Below are 16,106 nucleotides of genomic sequence, written 5' to 3'. Positions count from 1 at the left end.
GAATGAGAGTTGCATCTTGTATCATGCTGCAAGTAAATTGGCATGTGGACAGAACTACATAGGGTCATGTTGCATAATATTTGACAGCGTTAGTCATTAGATTTAGACTTTTGGAGAGCACTATTAACCATATAGCCCAAGTCGAAATTTGCAGTGGATTTTGGCTGACTTAAGTGGACACTTGGTAGTACTGTATAACTAATAATTAAAATAAAATAGTGATTTCAGAATTAATATCCTTGTTACAATGTCAGTATCAGAGATACTAGATGAAGGTTAGCAAAAAAAGAAGAATAAAATACAGTTGCCAGGTTTTGCCCTCACGTTTAGACCGAGGATTAAGTAAATCAAGTAGGCTTATTAGGACAATATAAAAGAATACATTAGTCCCCATTGTTCCCATTCTTTACTTTTATAGTGTCCGTGGATTTGTATTATTCTATGAATATAATATTATTCCACCTGAGCTATGACTCACTCCGGTGTGCAAAATCACATTCAATTAGTCAGCTTTCTCCCCTTTCCTTTTTGCATCTTGTTGCCAGCATAACCAAGCTGTGTCCTAGGCTGGTATGTGTGAACGGCCTGGCGGACGGCCCTTCAACACTCCGATTGGTTAACACAGAAAACACAATTTTGCCATTTCAGCAGCGAATGGCACAGTCCCAAAAATATGACTTTTCTCTTTCATTGCTGAGTACTGCCATCGCCTGATAAGGTCTTCATAGCTGAAGTGATGTAGTCTGCGGGCTTCATGTAACGCATTCCGTGGACACAAATCTGTGGACACCATTATCTTCTCTTCCCAGTTTTGCGGAACTCACAGCACCGGCTTATCGGAGAGATCGGCGGTATTTAAAGGCCGCGCAGATTGGCAGATGGGGGTTTTTTTTTCTCCGAGAAGCGATGTCGTTTTAGCACAGTATTAGGAATGTAAAACCGACACCTTAAAGGTTTTGTCCAACGTTTAAGTTAACGTAAACAACGTTGTGTTTGTTCAATTTCGTTTGTGAAATCATGTCAGCCGCGGAAGGCGCTGAAAACACTTGCAGTTTGGACCAGCTGAATAAATTCGAGAAACTGTCAGGGAGGCCTCCACTCAGAGTAGCAGGTCAGTTTAAAACAATCCGTTGTCATAACACTGGTTCTCGTTTAGCATGCTAGCTAGCTGTCTGGCTATAACGTTGATAAAAGGTTACGTGTTGACGTTGTGGTTCACAAGCAACAAATTGAACTGTGCAATAATTTCTATATCTAGCCAATTAACTAGACAGCCTACAATAGATCGCTTGATATAGTTCGCTAGCAGCTAGCTGTGTGTAAAGCTAGGCTAACGAAGCTACATTCAAGAGCAACGATAATGCATTAAAATACATGGGCTCGGTCGGCTGTAGACAAGCGACATTCATCACGTCAAAACTTGAATTGTTGGACAGATGGAGCTAATTTGTTGATATCTAACCCTTTAGAAATGATGCAATCATTGCTGGTGCTAGTTGGCTAGCCTAGCTAGCGAGTGACCTTAGTTTGGTGAGTTAATAAACAACTACACTGCAAAACAAACTATGGAACGAATTTTTAATTGCAGTACTGATCGGAGGAAAATATTAACTTGAACGCCGGCTGTGTTTGTGTAGGTTGTCAGCTGAGCGGTTTTGCCAAGGCAACAGGAAATGTAAATTAGTGTAAGCTACCTGAATCGTAACGTCAGCCTTGGATCATGTGTGTTGTTGGCTTCATTTGATAAACGGGTTTGCAAAAGAATGCTGTCTGCATTCTTAATAAAACGAAGTGAAGGGTTTAAGTTATTGCTTGCTGTCTAGCTCAGAGACGTATCGTTTTGTGATGGTTGTTTGTTTTGACATGCGACTGCGACTGATTGGAGAAAAGCCACGTTATATGCCACTTGATGCTGTCGGCAAGTCGGCCAGCCAGGGCTAGCCAACCTATCATTAATTGGTGACCTGCTCGTGTATCGCAGTTGTACAAAATACCAATGCGCATTTAATGTATACCTACTAATGTAGACACTCATAAGAACGGATAAATGCAACCAGTGCATGCAACATAAAGTCAAAATTTTGCATTCAATTTTCATTTTTTCCTTAAGCATTTGTAAAGACATGACCAGGGTTGGCTCCCGCGTTTATTATGACCATTTCTGCTCTGCTGTCTGGATGTGGAAAGTGTCTGTTAAAAAAAACTGTCAGTGCTTGCACCCTGGATCTCTTCTCCGCAAGATTGAAAAAAAAAACGAAAAACGCAGCCCTAACCTCTGTGGTTTTACGATCCTGCTGCAGCGACTGGTTAAAGGAACAATATTTTGAATTTACGGGGTTAAAACGCAAGGATATGGATTTGTGCTTAATTTTGGAATTTTGGCAAAATTAACTTTGAGGAATTATTGAGACGTACATTTCCTGTGGGTATATTTGTATATTCACAAACACCCCCGGCTGTAAATTTGTAGATGTCAAAATGATAAAATGAGGAGAAAATTGTTAAATATTTGTCAGAATCATGACTCTCCAGAGGATGAGGGTGGTTTAATTCCGTATGTATGAGGTCAGTCGGTTCGATTAGAATATAGGGCGATGCACTTGATGAACAAATGAAACCGTTAAACGTCCCATTCTGAGTGTAGTACCTGTGTGTAAGCCCTGTGGACAGATTGGCGTTTTGGGAGCTATGAAAAAGTGTAATTCTGCTTAAAACCTATTGGTGGTTTTCATTGGTAGGCATTTGTAATCCATTTATTTTATCCCATATAGCCTACTACTTTAGCCCCTGCCGTTAAAGTACAAGTGTACAAGAATTTTGCACAAGAATCCGGTTCCAACAGCTCCTCTGTGTTGATGAGAGAGAACGTGTGCAGAAATTCTGCCTTATGCATCATGTTATGCATAATGACTCGTGTTACAGAGAGTCATTGTGCTGTCAGGATGTTGTATGTGATTGGTGTGATTATTTGAAATGACGGCTATGCCATCACATTTTTAATCAACCATATGAGTGAACTGGTGGCTATTTAGTTTAGCAGTTTAGGCCAGTCACACCACTGCTATGATGGTTTTCCTTTTTTTGTTCTGTTCATGATGCATTTGAAAAGTGTTTTTTATTTATTTTTTTATATCCAGTGGACTGTACACTCTGTACTATACTTTCCTGTACTGTCTTGAATGGAGGGTGGGGGAAATGTCCTTTTAACTTGTATAATGCATTTGTATATGCATATAATGCATTACTGTCTTTGTACCTGTATCTACCAGCTCATGTCTGACATGGGTAGTTTAGCCAATTCTGCCGTGCAATTTATACTCAATAGGAAGATCAGTACATTCATTGAATTGGCCAATGAGGGCTTACTGACCTCACCTGTATTTGACACCTAGCCTAGGGATCAATTTATACTTCACCCACACTGGTCACTGTGTGGCTATGATGTCATACTCACCCACAGTGGTCACTGTGTGGCTATGATGTCATACTCACCCACTCTGGTCACTATGTGTGGCTATGATGTCATACTCTCCCACACCGGTCACTATGAGTGGCTATGATGTCATACTCTCCTCCTCTGGCACTGAGTGGCTATGATGTCATACTCTCCCACACTGGTCACTATGTGTGGCTATGATGTCATACTCTCCTCCTCTGGTCACGGAGTGGCTATGATGTCATACTGTCCTCCTCTGGTCACAGAGTGGCTATAATGTAATGCTCTGTCTCTGCTCTGGTTGGTGGGCTGTGTGAGGGGCGTGTTTTAGCCGGCGCTGGCAGCAGCGAGGTGTGGGGCTGTGCTGTGGCTGCTGGAGCACTGGTTTATATTTAGAAAAGGCCCTGCCCTGAACACACAGACGCACAGGGGTCCACCCTGCCTGCCCGCCCCTCTGGCCAGGCTTCCACCATGTGCCTGAAAATGGAGCCGTAGACACTGACCAGCACTGCAGGGTGCCTGAGCTCTCCCAGCCCAGCGCCTGGCCACTAGCCTACTCAGAAACAAAACTGTTTTATTTCTTTTTTTTTTCTCCTGGAATAATTGTGTCATTTTGAATAATGACAGTCTGGAGGGCTAAGCCCGGGATGCCAGTTGCAGATCCAGTTTCACCTTTTTATATATACAGGTTTATGCTCATGCTCATTTACAGCACAGTTCCCTCAGTAGCAGAACCTGCATCTCTTTGAATTTTGGGAGGAAACCAGAGTTCCCGGAGGAAACCCTCACAGGGACAGGGAGAGCTTGCAAAGTCCACACAGGAAGCCCCCCAGTTGGGATTGTTGTGAGGTGACTGTGCTACCCACTGCACCCCTGTGCTGCCGGGATGTGGCTTTCCATGTTCCAGAGCTCACCAGAGGAAATTGAGTAGCACTTACTGAATAACTTGGCACAACAAGGCTGAAATCTGTTCATGCAACTGGCAACAACCAGTATGTGGGCACCTGATAGCCTAGTGGCTAAGCTGCTTGAGTGGGATCTGGGTGGTTGGTGTATCCTGCCCCAGTGTAGCCATGATAAGACGTGTAGCTGTTGGACCCAGCGCAAGGCCCTTACACCACATTAATCAGGGGCCAATTCCCCCCAGGAGCACTCAGCTGTAAATTGTTCTTGATGAAAATGTCCGCTAAATAACTGTAACGTATGTGTGTACTGTGATATTATGCATGTAGTATTCTGCTCTCTGACACATAGTGGAGGGCTCCAATCTTATCCAGAAACAGCCAGTGTGGGTGCAGGTTTTCCTTTTAGCCTAGGCCCTGATTTAAGTATTTAAGTAATCATAGTCTTCAAGTACACTCGCGTGTCGTAGCGCTGGGCTAAGAGAAAATCCTGCGTCCAGACCGGCCCATTTCCTGTAAGACTGGACACCCCTGGTTGGTATAGAGCTTTTTACAGAGACACGAACATGCTTGGGAGAAAAGATGAAATGGGTGGTGGGGTGGTGGGGTGGTGGGGAGGTGGGGGTGGTCGAGGGGGGAACCCCACCAGGTGAATGTGTTGCACAAGGGTGCTTGAGAGTTGGCTCCATAGACGCAATACGAACGGGAGGTTTCTAAACCGACTGGAGATTAAGGCAAGGTCACGGTGCCTGTCCCTCATGTTGGCACTTGAGCGTAAGGCACAATGGGCAACATTTATTCCAATGCCTTGTTGCTCACAAGTGCTGGCACTTTACCCTTGTTCATTCACTGGGTGAGGTGACCGGGCCACGTGGAATCAGAGACGGCCATTTCGCTGCTGAACCACCGTTCTGTCTCTCTTTGCTGTTAAGAAGGTTGACGCGTTATGTCTTTGTTTTGGGCTTCACTGTTTGAATGGGGCCTTTGTCCAGCACCCCCCTCTCCCCCCCCATTCTCCTGGCCTATTATTGGGAGTGCATTTTCAGCGTGTCACTGTGGGTTTGGCCTTCACCTCCTGTGCATGCTGGATATCACAGTTGTGTGCGTCGGCATGCTCTTATCAGCTTTCTCCACTGAGCTGGCCTTGCAAGGGATCATGGGTAATGTTGTGACACAACTCCGTTTCCACTTCTGACCTTTCATCCAAATGATCTAAACCACCTGTAAAACCTCAGGTGAATTGTATTGTTTTTCTGCATTTGCCATTTGTTATTCCTTTGCAAGAAACCTTGACAATCACGTATTGTGAAATTAAAATCCATCTTCATTAATAAATGTAATGAATTATTTATGAATTATTCAATTCATATAGCTATGTAATGTAGAACAACTCAAGGGGGGGGGGGGGGGGGGGGCTGCAAAAAAATGTTCTGTCATTCAATCCTGCTTGGCTTGCATTTCCTATTCTGTTCTATTCTAACTCTTATGTCAAATGGCAAATCAAACTCTGATATCCCATGAATCACTTGTGCACAGCCTCGCTTGGAGTCTGCTCTGAGAAACTCTCTGGTGCTTATCTGAACATCAATGGCGGGGGGGGGGGGGGGGGGGAGGATCTCCGCAAGCTTTCCAAGGGTTAAACGAGGTCTGTCGCCTTGAGTTTCCTTCTCTCGGGGAGGGAAAAGGGCATTTTGTTTTCATGTCCCATGTGTCTGTCTGCCTCTCTCTCTCTCTCTCTCTCGCTCTCTCTCTCTCTCTCTCCCCCTGTGGGCGGCAGGCAGCAGGCTTGGGGAGAGGGAGTCAGCGGGTGGTTGGTTAGCGGGTGTGTGGTAGTTGACTGTTGTTTATTCTTTTTTTTTTGCCATTGTCTTTGCGCTGTCTGTGTGACTGACTCATCATGGCGACAGCCTCAAAGAAGAGAGCGCGGTGGCTTCAGGCTCGTCGCCTCTTCACCCAGCCTTGCCCCAGCCTCCGGATCCCAAACAGGTTTTTGAGTGAAGGTGGGTAACATGCCAGCTCAGAAACTCTAAATATATTAAAGGTCCCATATTGTACACCTTTTCCAGTGTTTTATTTTAGTTTTGTGTGGCTTTTGATGCCAAAAACCAATTCTCTATCCAGTTTTTACTTGCCTATTGTCCAGCGCCTCGCATGAGCTTTACCAAGAACAGGCCGTTTTAGTGACTGTTTTTTAGGCTCATTGACATCAGTGAACCTCTGTTCTGATTGGCTGGCTGGTTCCAGCAAGCTGAACCGGCATCTGTGCCGAGTGTTTGGATTTATTCTGGCTACAAGGCGGGCCGTGCTGAAGCAGACCAGTGCGCTGTTGTGATGTCACAACTTCACGGAAGTCCAAACCGCTCGTTTAAATGTTCTTCATATGGATTGTGCGGATTTTTTGGCGGACTGCATTTTGATGCTTTCATATGGTTGCTTTATAATCCACACAGCAAGGGGAATGTCATTTTCCACAATATGGGACCTTTAAAAAGATTAAGAATTCCAATTAAACCCCCCAAAAAAGGCTCAAAGCGACCAATAGGAGCCGAGCAAAAGTCCTCCTCCTCCTCCTCCTCCTCCTGTCCTCCCCCTCAGCTCCCAAAACCCCCTTTCTGGCTTGGAGATGAGGGCCACCACTCTCATGCACTTGGTTCTTCAGACTAGCCTTCTGTGGGTGTGGCTTCATCTGAGTGTCTGTTTGCTTGTGCGTGTGTGTGTGTGTGTGTGTGCAGGGGGGGGGGTGTGTGTGTGTGGCACGGGTGCTAGTGTGTGTGTGTGTGTGTGTGTGTGTGGCACGGGTGCTAGTGTGTGTTCGGGGCACGGATGCGAGTGTAGTGTTTTATTTATTTCTTTATTTATTGGGTTTTTTTTTTGTTGTTGACGTGTGGCATCTTCTGCTATCCCCTCTATTTTCTTTTACTTTTATTGTCAAGCGTTTCCTGTTTTGAATTGTTTTCACTCGTGACACGTCCCTGGCAGACCGCTGCTACACGGGCCTTTATGGGGATCCGTGAGTGTCGAGATGCGTGACCACATATCCTGTTTTGAACACAGAGATAAATAATGCATTTTATTTTCCCCCACAGTACAACGTTAGTCTTACAGTTCACGCACTAACACGGAAATCATGTAAATACTGGACCAAGGCTTGATTAAAGCACCAAGGTTTTGTAAAGTTGGTGTTTTTTTTTTGTTGTTTTTTTTTGTTTTTTTTCCTCCCATCCCCTCCATTGTACCCCATCCCTGTCTGCATAACTGTTTGCCAGTCCAGCGGGTGCACGTGTTTGAAGATTTAAGGCGATATGTGGATTTCAGTGTCACTTGTTCTCTGACAGTATTTTCTACCAGGTACTCTCGCTTGTATAAAGCACACTTTTTGTGTGTAAATGTGTGTTTGTGGGGGTGGAGGGTTAGCTGGAAAGGCTATAGCCTTTTACATCTGTGCACCATGAACCTCCACTGTTTGTCAAACTCAGTGACAAGTGGAGCAGCTTCCGCTTGCAAATATTTGGACTAAAGCCAAATATTGGGTTTAAAGCCGTCTGGTATGGAGACATGTTTGCTTCTGTGTGTACTCTCCAAATCAGAAATATTCTATTGAATATTGGACTACATTCAATAAAGTGTGTCAAATGAGGTGGATTGTAAAAAATGCACCGTACTGAACTATACGTGATTTTTGTGACAGAGGATGTCAAAGTGGTCATTTATGCAATTGCACATGCATAGTCATGGTGATCAGACGCTTCTATTTTGTGTTTGGAAATTTCTGGAATTCTTTGTTTCCAATTTTAAAGTATCCCGTCCTTAGAAATGATTGGTTGAATGAACGAATGTGACATCAGCATTCTTAAAGTCGTCGGGCACTGGTATTTGGGACAATGAGCAGCTACAAGTGTGTCCAGTTGGAGGTAAAACGGCATACAGCTAATGAATTAAACCATTCCAAAATGTATAGTTTTAAAACTAAACCTACAGAGCATATTGCATCCAGAAACGAGAGCAGTAAGGCCCAAAAAAATTGTACGTTTTGATATATGCTTCATTTAAAAACATTTTTTGATGCCTTATTAAAGAAAAGACCCAGCAATTCGAACAGTGATGCATCCCTGCACACAATGGCAGATTCACATGGGTGTGTGCATTAAGATGAACGAAACTACTGCTTGCTGCATTTCTCAGAATAGTAACTCAGTTGCTAACATAAATCTGGAGACTGCTTACCAGCTCAAAAAAAAAAAAGATAAATTGTATCATTGTCAGAAATATTGTATTGATCAATATCTTCCATAGTTTGCCTTTTAAAACTATGCATTTCGACGAGGTCTTGAAAATGAATTGGTAGCCTGTCACCCAGGAGGAACGGCCATTCTAACAACAGATGTTTCTAGTTTTCACACTGCACCGATGGGTTCCACAAAATGACTGTTACAAAAGTGTCAAATGTCCCTTTAAGACTGTGCAGTGTGTCATTTTATTTTGGTTGGTTGTTTTTTGTATTTGTTTTAAATGAGTGCTTGTCCTCTTATAATGCGTAATGTTTGTTCTTTGCCGTCGCTACATTCTCTGCGCATCCCTGTGAAATGAACAGCACCCCAGGGGACATGAAATCCGTTAATGGATGAGGGTGGAATGTGAGCCTGTCAGTGGGGAAAGCGGTTTTCACTCTTTAACTCTTTACAAAAATATAATCTGGAATATGTGTTGTATTTGACATGTTTTCGTCCAGCAGTTGTATTGGCTCTTGGTAGTGGCACACTTTTTTTGTATTGATCTTTGTGCAATAACTGCCTTTAATGTGGTCATGTGAAATGCATAACCCTGTCTGGCTTACAGGCGGCTATCTCTTGGTTATTAAATGAAAAGTAAGAGTCGGTATTCACTTACTTGTGCATTGGTATTTCACGACATTTCAGTATAATGGTATTCTACAGGCCTATCGACGTCATTGGGGTTTTACAATTTCATCTCAGTTTTATGTTAAGAGACACAATGTCATGGCGTACTTTATTCCTGATTTAGATTTTTTTTGTTTTAGCTAAAAATGACTTGGTCATGCGCCAGGAGAGGTTGCCGCATGGTTAATTTACCATGATTAAAAGCGTGCCTCCCAATTAAAAACCTCAGATTAGCATCTTGTTATCTGGCTGTCTTCGTACGTCAGTCACCGAGCGTCTGTGCGGCTACGACACCAATTCGCAGCGATCGTCGTTTGAAACGGCAGGGACGAGTACCGTGCGAATGCTCGTGTTGCCGTTTTATTTTTTATTTCTTTGAGGTCATATGTGCTTATTTTCACAGTCCGTATGCACCTATTTATTCTTGACTCATTTTCTCGATGGGGTTTGTGAGCTAAAATGCGCAGATTAGCCTTTTTGCTTTATTCGCGTTTTCACTTCCGTTTTCCCATGAGTTCTGAAACACTGATGCTCCGCGGAAAGCTCTCCTCCCTAAAACGACGCCGTTCTCCGTTCTCTAACGCGGCCGCGACTCTCTCGCCTCCCCCCCCCCCCCCCCAGGTCACCGCGCACCGCCGGCGAGGAGTGGACACCGCTGCGTGGCGGACAACGCTAACCTGTACGTCTTCGGCGGGTACAACCCGGACTACGATGAGTCGGGCGGCTCGGAGAACGAGGACTACCCGCTGTTCCGCGAGCTGTGGCGGTACCACTTCGCCACGGGCACCTGGCAGCAGATCCGCACCCAGGGCTACATGCCCACCGAGCTGGCATCCATGTCAGGTCAGTCCTCCACACCAGGAGGGGGCAGTGTCTGCCTCAGGGGCTCCCCAACTGGCCACTGGGAGGGTGTTTCAGTGGGGAAATGTTTTTCATTTTCCTTTTAAATTAAATTAAATTTATATTCATTTTGCATGCATTTAATATTGTGATAATTGCAGTTACATATTTCACCATTTAAAAAAAACAATAAATGTTATATTACCTTGGCTGAAGTTGGGTATTTTAGACTTCCAGATAAAATGAACCTTGTTTATCCTGAACAGCGGTCCTGCACGGGAACAACCTGCTCGTGTTCGGTGGCACCGGCATTCCTTTCGGCGAAAACAACGGAAACGACGTCCACGTCTGCAACGTCAAGTACAAGCGATGGTCTCTGCTCAACTGCCGGGGGAAGAAGCCCAGCAGAATCTATGGGCAGGTAAACATAAGGGGGGGTTTAGGGCTGTTTGCCAACGATGATAACGGAGTCGCTTTGGGAGAAGCCTCAACAGGAGCGGATACCCTGGTGATGGCGTAACACCGTTCAGTTTTGCCTTGCAAAATGTCGGCACGAAAAGTGGAACATGTCAAAACGGCTTCTTTAGCTGAATATTGGCTGTCGAGCCTCATGATTCATCATACAGACAGGCAAGTTTTTCTCCGTAGAGAAGAGAAGACAGTGTAAATATAAGATTTATAATCGGTATCCGGGTTTAAATGGCACCCTTAATGAAGTTAAGCACCCGGGACTTGGCACAAAGGTGTTGAGTCGAGGCTTGCGGGTCAGGTGTCAGGTGTCGGGTGTAAGGGGTCAGAGGTCAGTCAGCGTTAACCTGCCACGCCCCACTGTACCCCTCAGGCCATGGCGATCATTAACGGCTACCTGTACGTGTTCGGCGGGACGACGGGGTACATCTACAGCACAGACCTGCATCGGCTGGACCTGACCACCCGTGAGTGGATCCACCTCAAACCCAACAACCCCCCCGACGACCTGCCCGAGGAACGGTGAGAGGCCCGGCCAATGGGGAGAGAGAGGGGGAGAGGGGGAGAGGGGGAGAGCGAGAGAGCGAGAGAGCGAGAGAGCGAGAGAGGGAGAGGGAGAGGGAGAGAGAGAGAGAGAGAGAGGGAGAGGGAGAGGGAGAGAGAGGGAGAGAGAGGGAGAGAGAGAGAGAGAGAGGGAGAGGGAGAGGGAGAGGGAGAGGGAGAGGGAGAGGGAGAGGGAGAGGGAGAGAGAGACGGGGGTTTAGGGTGTGAGCAGCCCTAGAGGGGTGCGGCCTTTTGGGGTGTGAGTGGCCAATGGCGTGAGGGGGATCAGGGTTTTGGGGTGTGGTTTCGCAGGTTGAAGCTGTGGTCTCAGACTAATCCATGTTGCCGCTCTTTCTCCTCCCTCAGATACAGACATGAAATAGCACACGATGGACAGAGAATATTCATCCTGGGGGGAGGAACCTCCTGGACATCTTATCCTTTGGACAAGGTACTGCATGAGCTCTGGGGTGCCCCCTTCTGGCCAAGGCCTTCCCAAACAATACGCCCTTTTTCTGAAGTTAAATGATCACCATAGTAAATTCACCAAACCCCCTGTGTTTATTTGCTAGGAAAATCAAGTCAAAGTTCAGTACGTTGACAGAATGCCATAGCTTAATATCGCATTGCATCGAAAATGTTCATAGGTTTTATAGCCAAACTGGGGGGGGGGGGAAAGCCCTGTGGATAGTGAGGGTCATTTAGGGTTCCCAGACTTCACTGTCCGTCTGTCTATCTGTCTGTCTGTCTGTCCGTCCTTCAGATTCATGCCTACAACCTAGAGACAAACTCCTGGGAGGAGATCGCCACCAAGCCGCACGAAAAATTAGGTTTGCGATTTTGTGTTTATCCCTTTGGAGAGTAGGTTTTTTATTTTTTATTTTATTTTATTCTGAGTTGGTGTTCCAGAACTCCAATGCTTTCAGTGTGCTGGTTTGTAAATCTGGTGTAAGATGTAGTGTTTGGTGAAGGGGTGTTGGTTTTAAATGTTGTGTAAGGTGTCATAGTTTGGTACAGGAGGATGAATGCTGTACTGTAAATGTGTTGTGAATGTGAGTGTTTGGACACATTGTGACCTTTTCTGTTTTGACAGGGTATCCCGCTGCCAGGAGGTGTCATAGCTGTGTACAGATACGCAACGGTGAGTCCGTCCTCTGCTTCTCCCTCACTCTCTCCCCTTTGCTGAAGAGGTAAAGCTGTCACCGTTTAAAATAACCAACCAGTGACTCCAGTTCACCCGTCAACGCTCAGCTGCACAGCCATAAACGCTTCGGCGTTTATGGCTATGAGGGATTTTATGAGATTAGCCTGCTCTGGTGTTTCCCTGCTAACGTGATGTTGGCCTGCTCTGACAGCTCTCCGCCAACGTTCTGTGAGCCTGCTCTGGTATCTCTCTGCTAATGTTTTGTTAGCTTGCTGTAGTGTCTCTCCGCTAACACCGCTAATGTTCTATCAGCCTGCCGTCGTGTCTCTCCGCTAATATTCCGTTAGCCTTCTGTAGTGTCTCTCTGCTAACACCGCTAATGCTCTGTTAGCCTGCTGTCGTGTCTCTCCCCTAACACTGCTAACATTCTGTTAGCCTGCTGCGGGGTCTCTCCGCTGACACCGCTAACATTCTGTTAGCCTGCTGTGGAGTCTCTCCGCTAACACCGCTAACATTCTGTTAGCCTGCTGTGGAGTCTCTCTGCTAACACCGCTAATGCTCTGTTAGCCTGCTGTGGGCTCTCCGCTAACACTGCTAACATTCTGTTAGCCTGCTGTGGAGTCTCTCCGCTAACACTGCTAACATTCTGTTAGCCTGCTGTGGGGTCTCTCTGCTAACACCGCTAACATTCTGTTAGCCTGCTGTGGGGTCTCTCCGCTAACACCGCTAATGCTCTGTTAGCCTGCTGTGGGGTCTCTCCGCTAAAACAGCTAACATTCTGTTAGCCTGCTGTGGGGTCTCTCCGCTAACACTGCTAACATTCTGTTAGCCTGCTGTGGGGTCTCTCCGCTAACACTGCTAACATTCTGTTAGCCTGCTGTGGAGTCTCTCCGCTAACACTGCTAACATTCTGTTAGCCTGCTGTGGGGTCTCTCTGCTAACACCGCTAACATTCTGTTAGCCTGCTGTGGGGTCTCTCCGCTAACACCGCTAATGCTCTGTTAGCCTGCTGTGGGGTCTCTCCGCTAAAACAGCTAACATTCTGTTAGCCTGCTGTGGGGTCTCTCCGCTAACACTGCTAACATTCTGTTAGCCTGCTGTGGGGTCTCTCCACTAACACCGCTGTCGCTCCCCGCAGACGTGTTCATCTGCGGCGGGTACAACGGAGAGCTGATCCTGGCTGACCTGTGGAAGCTCAGCCTGCAGAGCTTCCAGTGGACCAGGCTCCCTGCCGTCATGCCCGAGCCCGCCTACTTCCACTGCGCTGCTGTCACCCCGGTGAGCTGCTCCAGGGAAATATAAACAAAACACACACCACACATACACCACACAAACACACACACACACACACACACACACACACTGCACACACCCAAGTCAAGATGTGTAGCAGTTTGAGCAATTTCTCAGACAAGAACCGAGAACACGGACACACCACACGTACACTGCATATGCACACATGCGCACACAGTCAAGACGTGTAGCATCCACTCCGTGCTCTAACCGACACTGTAGAAAACCGACGAGCTAAACGATGTCTGTTCTCCTCTCATTCGCTCGCTCCCTCCCCCCCTAGGCCGGCTGCATGTACATCCACGGCGGCGTGGTGAACATTCACGAGAACAAGCGGACTGGCTCTCTGTTTAAGATCTGGCTGGTGGTGCCCAGCCTGCTGGAACTGTGCTGGGAGAGGCTGCTCAGGTCCTTCCCCCAGCTGGCCCACCTCTCCACCATGCAGCTGCTCAATCTGGGGCTGACGCAGGATCTCATCGAGCGTCTAAAATGAGGGCCCCCGAGGGCCCCCGTGACTGAACAAGGAGCTCCGGCTCCCCCCGGCCCCGGCCCCTGCCCCCAGCCCCTGCCCCCGGCCCCAGCCCCCTGCCCCCTGCCGAACTCTTATGTAGCCCGCCTTAAAACCAAAACGTTGGATGCCTTTTTATTTCCTTTTTAAAAAAAAAAAATGTTTTCTTTTTGTTTTGTTTGCACTTATCAAAGATGCTTTTAACCCCTGCCCCCCCCCCCCCCTTTGGAAGTCCAGTTTTATCAACACTGTGTGTGGAGAGCCCTGCTTCTCCTCTTCACCTGTGAGATTTACTGCAGCGCGCTGAACTCGGAAGGCCAAGTTAAACTTCTGCTGGGTGCCAGTGCCTGCTCGCACGTCTGGTAAAGGTTACAGTCAAACTCTTTAATTCCATCAAACTCGTCCTGTTTAGCTTGTATTTTTGAGTTTCTACAACGACGTCCTCATCAAGGTGTTTTAATGTTCGTGAAGGAGACTGCTGAGAAATGAGGTATCAGCGCGTTTGAGGCGTTTGCATGAACTGCCGATTATGAACAGCGATAAAACCTCTTCTCATCGTTTCACCAGCACTTTGTCCTTATCCTTCAGCATCTCCACTTTTACCTGTTTTTATGTTTCTCTAATAAAATCAGATTTATGGTTTTCGATCTTAATGGTAGTTTGCCAGTATCTTCTCATTTGAACATACCATTGACAAATTTCAGTTTTTTTAGTGTACTCTGTCATTTCTTAAGTTTTGCAGTGCACTTGTAACCTCCATTTTCGCCAGTTTTATGAAGGTCTGCATGATCATTTAAAATCCTGATTTAAGGATTTGTCTTTTATTTTTATTTTCTTCTCTTTGGTACATAGCTGAAAGGAAGTGTGTTCTGATTGGCTGATTTCTGTAAAGGACAATGGATTCTCAGCCTGAATCTCAGTGCTGATTTATAATCATTATCGCCTTCGCTGCTGTGATTGGCTGATCCGATGGACACAGGTTCTTTAAGGTGAATGTCACTTCCCGGCGATTTATCCGTTCTCGGCATTTTACCCCCGTTTCCAGTCTTCCTCCATTATACCTTCAGATTGTAGGTTATACAGCTGTCTCTACACCCAATGTTACTTCACTGTGAATATGGTGCTTCGTAGTCTTTTTAAAATGTGAAATTAAAAAAATTCTGCCTGTAAGTCTAAAACACTGACTTAACTTAAATTTGCTTATTGCAATCCTCTCTTAGTGCAACGTTTTAGATTAGTTTAAACGTATTCCTTAGAAATTCAGTGCCTTTTCTAAATAATTTTAACGGTAATGAAGTAACTTTCTTTTTTTATGCAATGGTGATATTTAAAATTATTTTTTGGCTCTTGAGAAGGCCCCCCAAAAAAAGAGTAAATTATTTTTAAAATTATGCTACGTTGTCAAAAATGAAGGCTGAGGTCCTTTTGTAAATTTCAACAGTGCAAGTGTGAAAATGGTGTCCGTTTGTCTGCTACTTCACGTTCGTAGAATGCAGTGTATTCTAATCCCCGATCGGGGCTGAATGGTAACTTCACGATCAGAAGCTTCGCGCGTTCAAGATGGTGGGTGAACCGTTAGTTAAGCGTTTGAAAAGGTCGTGCGCGCGCGGTGAACAAAAACGGCTGCTGGTAGGGAAAACGCCATGAGAACAAAAGATAATTATTTGGCTGTTATAATACACTTTAATCAATTTAATGTTTGTTCTTACCTTTAAAAATAAATCACAGGTAAGTAACGAATAAGCTAGCTGGCAATGACAGACCAAAGTCTCATTTTTATTAAAAAGGCGTTGACGTGAACTAAATCGTTAAAGAGTAACTATTTGTTGCAAACATAGTTCGCCGCCAGCGTTGCCATTTTCAACGCACGTCTGATTTAATAAATGTGACCTTTACTTGGCACCGTGACTAACATTCTCGTATCCTTGGCGCCATTTGAAATTATATTTCAGATTTATGTTCCTCACTACCTGCCTTTCAGAAAGAATCAACCGATTTCGATTGGTTTCATATAGTTTTTCCTGTAACTTGCCGTTACACGATTTCTGCTCTTACACTACCATGTTAATATTTT

The 16,106-nt window shown here is 45.6% G+C and overlaps 1 protein-coding gene across 2 annotated transcripts; it reads left to right on the top strand.

Annotated features, from left to right (window-relative positions):
• The first annotated feature begins 704 nt into the window (after positions 1 to 704).
• Positions 705 to 14,685, top strand: klhdc10 (kelch domain containing 10). Of its 2 annotated transcripts, XM_061252927.1 has the most exons (10): positions 705 to 1,111; positions 6,246 to 6,338; positions 9,858 to 10,079; positions 10,343 to 10,497; positions 10,918 to 11,066; positions 11,454 to 11,538; positions 11,851 to 11,917; positions 12,181 to 12,228; positions 13,370 to 13,509; positions 13,808 to 14,685. In XM_061252927.1, the coding sequence occupies exons 1-10, from the start codon at positions 1,018 to 1,020 to the stop codon at positions 14,015 to 14,017; spliced, it is 1,263 nt and encodes a 420-aa protein (XP_061108911.1). In that variant the 5' UTR covers positions 705 to 1,017; the 3' UTR covers positions 14,018 to 14,685. The 2 variants fall into 2 exon arrangements, with proteins under 2 accessions (XP_061108911.1, XP_061108912.1); XM_061252928.1 differs by lacking the exon at positions 6,246 to 6,338 and having other exon boundaries at positions 707 to 1,111.
• The last annotated feature ends 1,421 nt before the right edge of the window (positions 14,686 to 16,106 follow it).

Source organism: Conger conger, chromosome 8 (genome assembly GCF_963514075.1).
Source record: "Conger conger chromosome 8, fConCon1.1, whole genome shotgun sequence".
Classification (NCBI taxonomy): Eukaryota; Metazoa; Chordata; class Actinopteri; order Anguilliformes; family Congridae; genus Conger; species Conger conger.
This window is presented reverse-complemented; position numbering and strand designations above follow the sequence as displayed.